The sequence below is a fragment of the Chiloscyllium plagiosum genome, unplaced genomic scaffold (genome assembly GCF_037043375.1).
Source record: "Chiloscyllium plagiosum isolate Xiang-an unplaced genomic scaffold, Cpla_swu_hap1 HiC_scaffold_21, whole genome shotgun sequence".
NCBI lineage: Eukaryota > Metazoa > Chordata > Chondrichthyes > Orectolobiformes > Hemiscylliidae > Chiloscyllium > Chiloscyllium plagiosum.
In genome coordinates this window covers 29,302,440-29,317,549 of record NW_028270159.1, presented here as the reverse complement: position 1 = coordinate 29,317,549, position 15,110 = coordinate 29,302,440, and the positions used below count along the sequence as shown (strand labels likewise).

Here is a 15,110-nt window from a genome sequence, read left to right as displayed (position 1 = left end):
CAAAGACTTTTGGCATTGGTTATCTATCCAATAGTTATGACTAATGAATTGCATATGGCAGTAGTGCTCTATACTGAGGTAAGCAGGCTGTTGTGTCTCATGTGCCAAAGCATGTAATAGAAATCAAGCTCTTATTGCAATGTGTTTTTAGATTAAAATAGTTCCGATAAATGTGAGAAAATGAGTTCTGTTGATGGTCAGTGGTCTTAGCCTGCTTTATGGGTGGTGAGGAAGAAAATAGGCAAGCTATTCTTTTCCCTAAAATTAATTACATTTTCAAATTGACAAGTTCTGGTTCTTAACTTGAGTTTGAAATAGTGAAAGTAAGAGCGGATCTAGTTCCTTTCATCTGATTTCTAACAAAGGTTGTTTTTGTCAAGTTCCATATTTTTGATTGCAGCAGTCATACAGACTGATTAATTTATTGAACTATGCTAATTTATGTTTTGAGTGCTGTTGCAAATAATAGGAACGTTCTATAGCATTCTAATTGTGACCTGTAACTTGGGTAAATTGAGGATCCTGGTTATTTTCATGAAAATTGCATGGGCAAGGAGCAGTTAACAGCTGCAGGACATTTCAAAAGTTCCACCTAGAAAGCAAGTTTGAACAACTGCCAAATAAAACATTTGAGGGAGCATCGAATGTGCTGGTGCTGTTTCAGGGGCCTTGAAACTGAGGATTCTAAACAGTGTTTCTAACTTTTCTGTTCAAGGGAACCCTACAGCTGAATTGAAAATTGCACCTTCTATTTTGATAATTACCGAAACCAGCTTTTTAATATCTTTTGGCTTCAGTACTTTAGCATGTACATTTTGGTTGGACACATTGAATTGTTTTTACTCAGCTATTAACTGCATTCTTTATATTTTTCTTTGTAAATGTTCTGAAGTAACGGTATTCTAGAGTCAGGCTAGAGAAACATTTCAGCACTGCAATTTGTACTGCATTTGTCTACCCAAATAATATCTAATGTATAGTGAAAGGCTATTACTCCCAAGAACTAGTGGTAAATAACGAGGTTTAGTGTACTCCGCTAAAAACTTTTCTTAATACATTGGTATTTTTCAAAATCAGTTAAGGAACAGGTGGAAGGAGTATAAATGATTTAGGAGCACAATCTCCATTGAATTACATGTAATTATATTTAAATATATCACTCTATTGAGAATACACCTCTCTTATAACAATTGAAAGTGAGAGCTTAATACAGAACCCGGTTGTTTTTCTTGCAGGAGAAATGCGTTTCTTGTGGAATTCTTGAGCCAATTGTCTGGTGGAATTGGTACTGTGACCTGTTCACTTTGACCTGAGCAGGATTTTCTGCACTAGCTAGAGAATTGTTATATTTATGCAAAATCAATGCCCTCACCCTCCCCCATACATGTACAATACATATATCTTGTTTTGCAAAGTTAACTTTATCTGAACATGCCTGAATAAAATGCATTCCAATTATGTGGATAGAGCAAATGCCAAGAACATGTGCACAGGACAGAGATCCAATGTTGTATCCCTGATAACTTTTGCTGAAGGTGCAGGATAACTTTGATACTTTCATATCACACATTTGAAAATCTAGTTGTTGCTGTGGGCGGTTATTCAATTCTGCAGTTCATTGTTTCATCAATAAGTAGGTTAGTTAATGTTTCACCATTTTAAGAACTGGTACCATTTGTGGATCAAAATAAATGCAGCATTCTGTTTACAGTTAGAGAAATTTATTTAATTATAATTGGTGTTTGTACTAGCAGCTTGGGTAACTACTTGACTAAAATAGTGATCTTTCATGCCAGTATCATGTATTTTTCTTTAACTGTTTATGCAGATCTTGTTTCTTCCTGCTGTAAATTGGAGTGCATATTCTGATCTAATGAAAATTTGTCTACGTTTTCCTGTTTTATGCAGAGATATGATCAATATAAAAATGACAAGATTCTTCCAATAAGCCTGGAGCCTTCCTCAAGCACTGAGCCAGTGCAGTCCAACCTGAGGTAATGTAGCGAACGTTATTTAAGCCATTTAGTCACAAGCACATTGAAGTCTCCAGAATTGAAAAGAGTCACTATCCAAGCTTAAGGCATGTTTACATGGAATGGAATCTCAAGTTTTCTTGTGCCCCATATTCTATTCTATGGAAGATTGAGTTTAAACTCCATTGCACAGACTTGAGCACATCATTTAAGGTGACATTTCAGGGAGTGTTGTGCAGCTAGAGTTGCTGTCTGTCAGCTGACACTAAATTGAGGCTCTGGTTTCCCATTCAGATTAGCTTAAATAATGCGTGACACCCTTCAAAGAAGGGGACGAAAGTTCTATTCTTCCTGACCATTATTTATCTTTCAACCAAACACTAAACTGTCATTTGTCCCATTGCTGTAGAGACCTTACTGTGCAATGTCTATAGCAAATGACAGCATTTCAACAGTACTTGGTAAAGGACGTAAAATTCTATAAAAATGCATATTTTCTTTTTCCTTTGATTTCTTGATTGTCTTTACTTTTGCTCTTTTGAATGTAGGTTTGAGCCTTGAAGCAGTTTAAACTATAGCTGTGTCGTGTCTTTCACTATGCTTCATTGCGTTCTCATGTATATGTAGCACATTTCAACAATTGCAGAAGCTACTCGCAGGTCATGTCTTTGAAGGGGAAAAAAAACTCAACGTCAATGACTTTTCATTCAACAAAGGGTTATCAACTTGAAATAACTTTGCTCTCTTCACAGAAGCTGCCTGACATGTTAAATGTTTCCAGTTTGTTCTGTTTTTATTTCAGATTTCCAGCATCTGTCGCATTTTCTTTTTGAATGACAGAAGCTAAACTGATTCAATACAAACTGCAATGAATGCCCATTCTAATTGCATTTTTCTGTTCCTCACTCGTCTAACAAATTAACAAGTCTCTAAGAAAGAAAATGTTATTCTTTAATAGTGAAGTCTTTTAAATTGATGGCACAGTGGTTGCAATTGCTTTTAAACAGTAAGTTTTGTGATCTCCAGATGTCTCAAAGCATGTAAAGCAGTACTTTTGCAGTGTAATCTTTGTAATATAGGAAAGACTAGTTAATTTTTACAACCTGTAAGGTTCCACAACAAATGTAGCAGCAATCAAATCTGGCTTAGTGATCCTGGTATAAGGATAATTATTGTCAAGTCTCTGGGACAATGGCCCCTGCTTTTATCAAAATTTGCCGTTGGATCTTTTCTAAATATCTGAGGCTTCAGAACACTGGTTTAATGTTTCATCCAGATGGTGGCACCTCCGAAAGCATAGCATAGACTCAATGTAATATTGAGTTCTGAAGTGAGGTTTGAACCCAAAACCTCCCAACTGAGGTGACGGTGCTATCAACTGACATTTAAATTATGCTTAATTCGCACAATACGTTGAATATTTTTGACCTTCAATCAATATCGTTGAGTAGTTAAGATCCAAGACCTACATGGTTCAATTCATATTTGTTGGAGAAACTGCACTCATTGGCATGGACGATTTGGACGAAAGGGTCTGTTTCCGTGCTGTACATCTGACTCTAAAATTAGTCTTAAGGCATTGGGTTAGGTCAGGACATGTCATCAGCCAGCGTTTCTGCTTCTGCTCAATCTTCACACCTGTTATAAATGTCCGTGTTGATGTAGGATTTGGTTCAGCTGGGATGCGCACAGACCAATTGACATTAACAAAGTTTCAAAATAATAAATAGTAGCAACTTAGATCATCTGTATTTCCAAGAACTTCACTGAATTGCATAGGGTGAGGAAGATTAAACTGCATGTTATAGAGCTTTTCTGCTGTGGATAAATCCCCAGGACCTGATCAGGTCTACCCTAGAACTCTGGGAAGCTAGGGAAGTGATTGCTGGATCCCTTGCTGAGATATTTGTATCATCGATAGTCATAGGTGAGGTCCCGGAAGACTGAAGGTTGGCTAACGGGGTGCCACTGTTTAAGAAGGGTGGTAAGGACAGGCCTGGGAACTATAGACCACTGAGCCTGACATTGGTGGTGGGCAAGTTGTTGGAGGGAATCCTAAGGGACACAACTTACAAGTATTTGGAAAGGAAAGGACTGATTAGGAATAGTCAGCATGGCTTTGATTTCCCACGCACAATGTCCCAAACTTGATTGAGTTGTTATTGCTGTTTTTTTTTGGAAGTAACAAAGGATTGGGGGCAGAGCAGTAGATGCGATCTATGTGGACTTCAGTAAGGTATTCAACAATGTTCCTCATGGGAGACTGGTTAGCAAGGTTAGATCTCATTGAATACATGGAGAATTAGTCATTTGGATACAGAACTGGCTCAAAGATAGAAGACAGAGGGTGGGGGTGGCAGGTTGTTTTTCAGACTGGAGACCTCTGACCAGTGGAGTGCCACAAGGGTCGGTGTTGGATCCACTACATTTGTCATTTATATAAATGATTTCGATGTGAGCATAAGACTTACAGTTAGTAAGTTTGCAGCTGACACCAAAATTGGAGGTGTAGTGGACAGTGAAGAAGTTTACTTCAGATTACAAGATTTTGATCAGATGGGCTAATGGGCTGAGAAGTGGCAGATGGAGTTTAATTTAGATAAATGCGATGATTTCATTTTGGGCAAGCAAATCTTAGCAGGACTTGTGTAATTAATGGTAAGGTCCTAGGAAGTGTTGCTGAACAAAGACTTTGGAGTGCAGGTTCATAGCTCCTTGAAAGTAAAGTTGCAGGTAGGTAGGATAGTGAAGAAGGTATATGGTATGCTTTCCTTTATTGGTCAGAGCATTGAGTACAGGAGTTGGGAGGTCATGTTGCAGCTGTACAGGACATTGGTTAGGCCACTTTTGAAATATTGCATGCAATTCTTGTCTCCTTCCTATCGGAAAGATGTTGTGATTTACAAGGATGTTGGAAGATTTGTGCTGTAAGGAGAGGTTGAATAGGCTAGGGCAGTTTTTCCTGGAGCATCAGAGGCTGGGGAGTGATCTTTAGAGATTTATAAAGTCATGAAGGGCATGGGAAGGGTAAATAGACAAGGTATTTTCTCTGGGGTGGTGGTGTCCAGAACTATAGGGTACAGGTTTAGGGTCAGCGAAGGAAGATATAAAAGACTTTATGGATACCCTTTTCAAGCAGAGGGTGGAATGAGCTGCCAGAGGACATGGTGAAGGCTGGTACAATTGCAACATTTGAAAGGCATCTGGATGAGCATATGAATAGGAAGGGTTTTCAGGGATATGGGCCAGGTACTGGCAGATGGGACTAGATTAAGTTGGGATATCTGGTTGGCAGGGACAAGTTTGACTGAAGGGTCTGTTTCCGTACTGTCCATCTCTATGATCTGTGATGATGATGATGAACTGAGCAAGATCAGAACTAACCAAAAAAAAGTGGGAAGGAAATAAGTCATCCAATGTAAGTTTTACAGATATGAAATGATTGCTTTGACCAGCTGATTGTTTTCTTCACTCATTTCTATAAACATCAAAAGGACAAATCAACCACTTGTAAAGTACCACATATACTCCGTATTGTCCAACTTTGTTAAATGTATTTGTTCAGTGCATTTTTAAAATTCATTTTGAGACCAACTTTACTGTCATCACTAAATAGAGGACACAACCTATTCATGAATAACCTATTAACTACTGATAGACTAGCTAGAAGATGATGAGCAAGGTTTTTGTTACACTGAATCTAACCTAAGATTGTGCAGTCAGTGCTTTAAAATGTGTATTAACTATAAGCGGTGTGAAGATTCATGGGAGATTGATACCCTTGTTTTTTTTCCAGCTGCTGGTGTTTTCAGATGTCTCTGCAACACCAGTCAACACCCAAGACTGCAATAATGATCATGGTCTCATGCCATTCACAGGAAAATTAAATTCAGTGATATAGTCTAACTAGTTTTGAAATTATCTAACACATTTGTAGATCCCATATTAATCCAATAAACAAATCTTTATATTATTATAAAATCAGATAAAGAACTAGAGTTCCTGTTTGGCAAAATTAGATAGAAAATAGTATTTCTCTTGTATGGACCCCATGCTGGAGGTGTCTCAATAGACTTTTTCCAGCTTCATTGGGTCCGCTGTAAAATTGTAAACCTTTTTTTTAAAAAAACGTTGAGGGGACAGTCTTTGGAGACAATGTAAATTTAAGATTTAAATTCTGTACTCTGATTGCAATTGTACTTTCATAGACTGAAATAATTAGTTCTACAGTGGATATAATTTGGTGTGTTATGTAAAAATGGGGGGGGAGAAATAGAATAGATGCCATTTGCTAGATGCAGTTGGATCATTATTGCAGTTCATTTTTCATGCAGGTTATTTAAAGATACCAAAAAAACAAATCTTGTATTATAGATGTTTGTATTGAATTCTAGGTACTGCTGTTCAACAGATTTTAGCTTTTTCTGCTACCAAGGATATTCCATTGTTAATTTTTTTTTTGTATTCAAATGAAAACTTCAAACATTTTAGGACAGCTTTCATTTTGTTGCTTGACATTACATATCTATATTTTCTAAAGTACGGCAAACAATATCTTAAGCTATTATGTTAATAGCAAGCTACTTGATTTCAAAAGTCACTTTGCCATTGACTTTTCAAAGCCGCCAGATATAATGTAGATTAAGGGGCTTTAATCTTGTTCTAATGGTCATCTCTTTTTATTTGCAGCATTAGTGCAAAAATAAAAGCAATTGAAACCAAGCTTAAAATGATGGCTGAAAACCCAGATGTGGAGTATACAGGGCCCCCAGCTTACTCGTACAATAAGCCCACAGACAAAGTACCTGGCAACAAATCACGAACTGCTCCCTATTCTAGACTTGTTCGGAAATCCAAGCAATGACTGACACCATGAGTACTTCAGAGTCTTTCTTATCAGATTTCTTTGATATTCAGTGGAACTGCAAAATCCAATGATTACTGCACAGTGACTTGGTATGATATGATTTATTTTTCTAAACAAAATTTAAAAGTTAAGCTATTGGTCTTTAAAGCATATGGTTCAAATGTATGCCAGCAGAGTAATTAGCAGTGCTGAGCTCATCGACCTTTCATCCTAGAAAGCTGATTTCTAATGTGAGTGTCAATTTTGGCCATGCTAATTAAAACTGAGACCATGACTTCGACTGTGACTGAAATAAGGCTGTTACTTGAGTAATGGTCTCAACTATTTCTTGCAATTTTGCAGTGCAAGGGTATTTTGCTGTGGTTTATCATGCAAGTGGCATCCATAATCTTGCAGTTCTCTATTGAACTAAGGTTTGCTGGTAAAATCCCTGGATTATATGGTGACATTTCCCTTTCTGTTTGATTGCAAATTTAGAATAAGAATGCAAATGTAGTTGCAGATTTGATGGCAATATACATCATGGAAAGTCTGATAATGAAATAAAAGTTTTATACTGAATGTGTAGTTAAATTGTACTGCGTGTTCGATTAAGATAATATTTCCAAAATAATATGTTCTGGCTGGCTATCTTTTTTCCACAAGTCAATTTTGTTTTGATGTGACAATGCTAAACATTCAACTGTTTTACACCTTGTAAATGGCCATATTAAAGTTTCTTTTTAAAGGAGAATTGGTAATGATCCAGATTACAGAAATGGTAAAATATCATGAAATTAAATGTAATTAAATAAACTCTCATGGTACTTAGCTAACGTAAACTTCGGAAGTCAAGATTCCTGGTATTGCGCAACTGATCTTTTTATAATTACTCATGAATGGGATGTGGGCATCACTGGCAAGGTAAGCATTTATTGCACATCGTGTTCATTGTCATTGGCAATGCTGTGGATCTGGAGTTACATGTAGACCAGAATAAAGGGCATTGAACCGGGTGGATTTTTAAGACAATCAACGGTGGCTACGTCATTGCCATTTGGCGAGTTTTTTTATTCAGTGCATTTTATTGAATTCCGATTTTGCCATGTGTCATGGAGTCTGAATGGACATCCCCAGACATTAGACTGGATTGCAAGACCGATGACATTACCACTACACTGCCTATTCTGAATTATGATAGATCCAACATAATCTTTACAAATAAAGCAACTCTTTTCCATGATCCTGTCAACCATTGTTTTTTTATTCATTATTCACAATCTTGTGGATTGGGGTTGGCAAATATAGCATATGACAGACCTTACTGAAGAATAAGTGAAAAATACTTTACTCTTTTTTTAAATAAGACAAGACCTGTTGGTACTTTTAAAGATATCCATAACTTTCTAGTGAAGACCTTGATCTGGCATATACTTGCTGAGGACGTGAATTGTAACGGAGTATGGGTTTTGGAGATTGTGATATGCACTGCTTGCTGCATGTAACGAGAGGTTTATCATCCATTGCACTAATCTCCTTCCCATGCCAGAAAGACATTAAAGCAATTTTGATCCTTTGTCACAAAATATTTGCCACGCAGTAACCTAAACATATCAGTCATGTACTGTAATGTGTGAATGTGGATTTGTAAATATTTACAGAAATTGATACTATTACTTCAAGCAGCCTTGGAATTAAATTGGTTAATATTATGGGGTTGAAGTGCAGATTTTGTTTTAGTTAGCCAGATGTCTTTAGCACTATGACCCAGCTTTTTGAAGACTGAGTCTCTTATTTTTAGCCAAGCCACTAAATTGATCTCAGGAACTGACTGGCTTTTTCCTCCTGTAAACCACCCAAAGTGGTAAAATTGCTTCCTTTTTTTGCAATCCTTGGTATATAAATTAGGCCCAAAGTGACTGGATGTTCCTAATCACAATGGGTTGAGTCCTATACCTTGGGTAAGGGGCCAATTCTTAACCCTGGTTTTTACTTGTACATTGAAGAGTCATCCCTGGAACAAATCATGATTTGAATTAGAAACTGTATATATTTTATGATTAAGTCCCTTTTAAAGATGTTGTCTGTGTATAATGGAAAAATGTTAATGTCATTCTTTGTGTAAAATTTATTATTTATGACTTGTAATGAAATATTTTTTAGGTATTAAAAAATACATATTAAACTTTCAGTTGCTCAACATTGAAGAGTAAATGGAATGTATTAGTTTTTCTTTCTAGATTTTGTCTGGTATAGCAAATTTCTTCTGTTATTGTGAAGCCTTTTATCTTTTGGAAACTATTAAAAATACATATTTAAAGCTTGTTTAATTATATTTGCCTGTGTATCTGATCAACACTGATTACACCAACGTCACTTTTCAATAAACTAGGTATTTTATGTGGAAAAATGGCATGAAGTCATTGTGGCTGTTATACCAGGATAATCTTGATGTATTAGTGATCCAGGCTTCCATATCTGTTGAAAAGATGTTTACTGTTGTATTTATCTAGTGTTGCTCTTATGGTTTGCATTACCAACAGTCCATTAAATTCATTCCAATCTGGAAAATAATTTGCTTTAATTTTCAAAGTACATTATTTTTGTCGGGATAGTGCAGTTGGAGCACATCAGACATGCTGTGTACTTTGACCATTCTACAGCAGATGCCCCCTACTCCCATTAAAGTCAGTGGCTGTAGTAATTTTCCAGCATTCAAGTTGTCACTGTTTTTAAAAGTTGCCACTCAGGTGGACAGAGCTTGTAAGAAGGCCTATGGTGTATTAGAGTTCATTAGCAGAGGGATTGAATTCAAGAGTCGTGAAGTGTTGTTACAGCTGTACAGGACTTTGGTTAGGCCACATTTAGAGTACTGTGTGCAGTTCTGGTTGCCTCACTTTAGGAAAGATGTGGAAGCTTTGGAGAGAGTGCAGAGAAGATTTACCAGGATGTTGCCTGGAATGGAGAATAGGTTGTACGAGGATAGGTTGAGCATGCTAGGCCTCTTCTCATTGGAACGGAGAAGGATGAGGGGTGACTTGATAGAGGTGTATAAGATGATCAGAGGAATAGATAGAGTAGATAATCAGAAACTTTTTCCCCGGGTACAACAGAGTGTTACAAGGGGACATAAATTTAAGGTGAGGGGTGGAAGGTATAGGGGAGATGTCAGGGGTAGGTTCTTTACCCAGAGAGTGGTGGGGGCATGGAATGTGCTGCCTGTGGGAGTGGCAGAGGCAGAATCATTGGCGAATTTTAAGCAGCAATTGGATAGGTACATGGATGGGTGCTTAAGCTAGGACAAATGTTAGGCACAACATCGTGGGCCGAAGGGCCTGTTCTGTGCTGTATTGTTCTATGTTCTATGTCTTAGACTTTAAAGTAATCAGGCTTGTGACCTGAAATTGGTATAACGTTTCTTCAAGTTTGGACTTGAGCTTTCAAATGTACATTGCAATTGGCCTGAGCTCATTTCTTAGCAGTGGTAACTGACAGATGGATGGCATAAATCTTTAGTTTAGTCATCAGTGCAGAGGTTTCATCATTCAGAAATTAACTGTATTGTCTTACACTTCCAGTTAAAACAGTTCAGGGAGCTGCATATTCTAATGATTTACCTCATAGCATCCATTCAAAACAAATTGTCATGCTATATTACTTTAAAGAAAAATGATATAGAAACGGCACAACAGAAATCATAGTTTATCATGCTCTCGAGCATTTTGGTAGAATCATCCTAATACCATGATCCTGATTGGGTGCTGCTCATGGTTTTCAAAAGCCTGTGAATTTTGTTTCTCTTTGGTAAAACAGTTGATTAGACTGATGTTCATAGAACCATTTCTCCGACATCATTCAGTCGTTCAGGTGAAAAGTCAAAGCAGTCCATCCACTCCAGACACCTCCCCAGATACTGTGCATCCAGCCCTAACACTGTTGACCTTCCTGTGTATTACTCCTGCTACAGTAAACACAGGTCCTGCCCAATACCCCTCTTCCCCCACCCCACCCCTGTTTCCACCCTTTTCCCCCTCCCTCTCTCAAAAACAACACGCCCACCTGATACAGCTCAAATCACTGCCATGATTGCTACCCCCCCACCTTCCACTCTCCAGTGGTCTCACCATACTCACCCCACAATGTGATCACCACGCTTCACAGCCATTGACATGCTTGTGGTCAACTCTCCCCAACAAACTGTTTATAACAATCTCTTACTGATTTCATTCTTTAAATTGTGAAAAAGCTGTCCATTTGATTTATGTTGCAATGCCATATTTTCCTTGAATGATTAAATATCACTGAGCTGGGTTTGCTCAGGTCAATAAAAATCTTACTGAGAATGTTGCATTCCAACGCAGGGGCAGCACAGTCCCTCGGTGGTTAGCACTGCTGCCTCAGTGCCAGAAACCCAGGTTTGATTCCCACCTCTGGTGACTGTGCGGTGTTTGCACATTTTCTCCGGGTGCTCCAGTTTCCTCCAACAATCCAAAGATGTGCAGGGCAGGTGAATTGGTCATGCTAAAGTATCCAGAGTTACATGCATTAGTCAGGGGTAAATATAGGGTAGGGGATCAGTGTGGACTTGTTGGGCCAAATGGTCTGTTTCCATACTGTAGGGAATCTAATCAAATGAGTGCTTTGTAATTAAATTGGATGGAAGGAACTTTGTTTATGGGATTTGTTTTAAAAAAAAAATCAGTTGAGCCTGTTTAACAACTAAATAGTGAGTTTGCAATCACAATGCCAATTTGCCAACAAAAATTAATTTTAAGTATTCCTGTAATTCATGTTTTAATAAGCTTGAATAATAAACTGCATTATAAAATTCTAGCTGTGCTAAACAATACAAAATACAAGGCTCAAAATAAAGTGTCTGTCAGCACTAACTTTAAGTGAAACACCATATCTTTATTGACAGTATTGGTTGAGCTTTTTAAAATTCTGTGGTAATTGAGTTTGAGGCTACAATTGTAATGCCTTTATTTACTTTGAAATTTGCTTATTTTCGCATTAAATTAGGTGATATGTAGGTAAAGTTCTAGCATTGCAAGATTTGGTGTGTGCAACCTGCCCTGGGAAAAAAGGGATGTGACCTTTATAAAGTATAACACAAAACCTTAGCAGTTCTGAAAATAAGTAAATGAAATACTTTGTGTACATTTGCTACAGTAATAGGGAAAGTCAGCATAGTGCTATCGGGTTAACTAGTCTCAAGCTTTGACCTGCCTGAAGGGCACAATAAAATTGCAGGAATTTTTTAAAGCTATGCAGTAGGTTTTCTTTCTACTAACTCTAATTTGGGCACTACCACAAATAATTTTTGAAAAACTGTACATACTCATTCTGTTGAATTTTTGTCTGATGTTTGGTAGCGCATGTGAAAAGTTGGAAGATTAAGCTCAACTAAGTAAAATTTGGCAACCAGATCTAGATATGGCTCACCAAAGCTTTATAAAAATTCAACTTGACTTCCCTGTCTTTATTTTCTGTGTATCTAATTATAAATGCTAATGCATGATTTGCAATCACTCTAATGTGAGTTCTTGAAATTTGAAATGTTAAAATTATTTCAAATATCACCCAAGGATAATTGAAGGTTTGAGATATGTAACATTACAAAGAACATGGTGACCCTAAGTATATAATTATTGTTTGGGCTCACCTTCACTAATATTGTTCACACTATTAAGAGGTTTTACACTGAGATGTAATTTTATCGAACCTAATAGGCTTTTAAAAAGGTGACTCAATCAGTGCAAGTTTGTGTACATAATGTTAAACTGGACAATACTGATGACAGATATAGCTGGGAGGATGCTAGAGCTGCACTAGCTAAGACTCTCTCAAAACATTTTTTTGAAGGAAACTTTTCAAAGTCAAGGTCACCCTTAACCTTGTTCAAGTCTCCACAGAGCATTATCAAACCAACCTGATTTTTGTGAACTAGTTCTTTAGCTAACAATCGAAGAGAAACTAAAAATCTTGACTTAAAATCAAAATTAAAACTTTATTTGTGCTGTATTAGATGTGGAGAAAGTGAGGGTTGCAGATGCTGGAGATCAGAGCTGAAAATGTGTTGCTGGAAAAGCGCAGCAGGTCAGGCAGCATCCAAGGAACAGGAGAATTGACGTTTCGGGCATAAGACTGGGCTTATGCCCGAAACGTCGATTCTCCTGTTCCTTGGATGCTGCCTGACCTGCTGCGCTTTTCCAGCAACACATTTTCAGCTCTGTATTAGGTGTGGCCATGAAGCGTGATCTGCTATGAATAAGAAATCATATGTTCAAAGCTTTCCTCGTTTCGTGGTCATTAACCACTTTTAGGCTGCTGTAGTTTTACACATTTTGGTGTTTTCTCCATTTCATTGACATTTCAGTAGTCCACCAGGAATGGTGAAAGAGTTGAGAAGTAAGTTTTTGCTGTCTTAAACTCTTAAGCACTGACCCCCAGTTAATTTGAGACATGCCAAATGAGTAGGTCTTCCTCTTGACAGTAAATAGAACTTTCTACTGAACGGGTATAGCAATTTTCCACAGCGTGAGGTCATAAGAACTCAACTGCTGTGTTTATAGCAGAATGACCTGTATATTGACCTAGACGCTCCTTTGAAGAGTAACAATGCCCACCTTCGTGAAAGGAATTCAAAGCATTTTTCATACAGTAGTCTTTGCTGGTGTTATACTCAACAATGTGGTTCCTCAGTATTGTACCACCCATCACATCCCTTTGAATGATAGTTTGCATATATGTATTACATGATAACAAACCAATTTGACCCCTGCCTGAGCACCATTCCTGCATCTGGATTTCTTTTTGTGGCTTATCTTCATTAGCTGCTTGCACTGCCTCCACTACCTAGGCAAATTACAGTTCTTAGGTATCTGAAAGGAAAAAGAAGCAAAACTGAGAGATTTAAAAAGAAGAAAATAATAGGTGCGTATTACTGGATGAGCAGTTTCTTAGTCATAATTGATAGTAGATATTTTTAATCAACCTGTTCAGAGATATAATTGCACATATCTGGAGCTGGTGTAACTTGAATCTGGGCCTCATCATTCAGAGGTAGGGAGCACTCTACCACAACATCCGTTTCAGAAATAATTGTAGGAGAAGGAAGATGTGGAATGAGAGGAAGAGGATTAACTATGCAGATGCTCTCATCCTCGTTCCTTCAGCAATCTTCTTCACCACCCCCCTCTTTCCCAATCATTACCCCACCCAACCCCAAAAATAAATACAGCCTTAGATTGCTCTCCCAAAATGGAAAGTATCATCTCTTCATAACATTAGAGCATATACACGTGCTCGTCCCATTCCAGCTAGTTCCTGCTGCCTTGTGTGCCATCTCCTATGAAAGAGAGGGAAGCATGTCAATGAATATGATGAAAAATATATAGGTTGATTTACTTGGATAGTTGCTGATGTATGCAATTTTTATGGTCTAGATTTGAGACCTGAAGCAGTGCTAAATGTGTGAGGATAAGGAGCTTATGAAAGTTGTGTGCAAATGCTGATTAATTGATGGTAAATAAATGATAGGAATGTAATGAATCAAGCAGTGGTTAAGGATAGTAGTGCACTTGATATGATATAACATTTGAAAATTCATTGCTGACCTTTTGAGATTGTTAAACTTCCTACATTGCACCCAGATTTCCAGAACTATAGTCCTGTTATTAACTGTTTATGTTATCCCTTTTATCTTCTGAGCAAGTGCACGGTCCCTCGGAGATGCAGTAAATCTATTTCTTCCAGCTGCAGTACAACTAGTGGGAAATTTGGGCCATTCTCTCTTCTGTGATCAGTCACCATTACTTGTAGCATAGCACTTTCCTTAATTATCTTTGCACATTCTGCAGTTTCAGTGTATCTTACCTTTAAAAGATAAAGCCAGTTTTAAGCTGAGTAAACTAGTTTTAAGTAACGCTAGTTATTCAAGACAATGACCAGTGAAAGAGCACACCAAAATCATGATACTGCAGTAGGCAGTACAAAGCTGGCATCTTACTTGCATTCCTGTCAATACGCATGGTGTAATAACAAATTCTGGGTAATCCAAGATGGAGGATGAGGAAAATTTCTGACTAACAGCTGCTTTTTTTGAGGTATTTTAGGTGCTGGAGGTGATTTCCTAGAATTCCTGGAGCAGCGATTACTGTTTTATATGCTGTTGGGGAAAAAAAAGTCAAAACAACAGCAGTTTAAAAAAGAACAGACAAAGGAAGCACATGTTGAGGTCATTGCAGGAGAGAGAGAGAGTGAACCTGCAGAGTACTGCCTTTGCTGTT

The 15,110-nt window shown here is 37.6% G+C and overlaps 1 protein-coding gene across 1 annotated transcript in view; it reads left to right on the top strand.

Moving 5' to 3' along the window:
* rbm18 (RNA binding motif protein 18) overlaps positions 1-9,144 on the top strand; it is a 35,150-nt gene extending 26,006 nt beyond the window's left edge. Inside the window, exons 5-6 of the mRNA XM_043720106.2 lie at positions 1,909-1,994; positions 6,663-9,144. Of these exons, the coding sequence (XP_043576041.1) occupies positions 1,909-1,994; positions 6,663-6,837 (261 nt within the window). The 3' untranslated portion in view covers positions 6,838-9,144. The remainder of the gene's footprint in view (positions 1-1,908; positions 1,995-6,662) is intronic.
* The last annotated feature ends 5,966 nt before the right edge of the window (positions 9,145-15,110 follow it).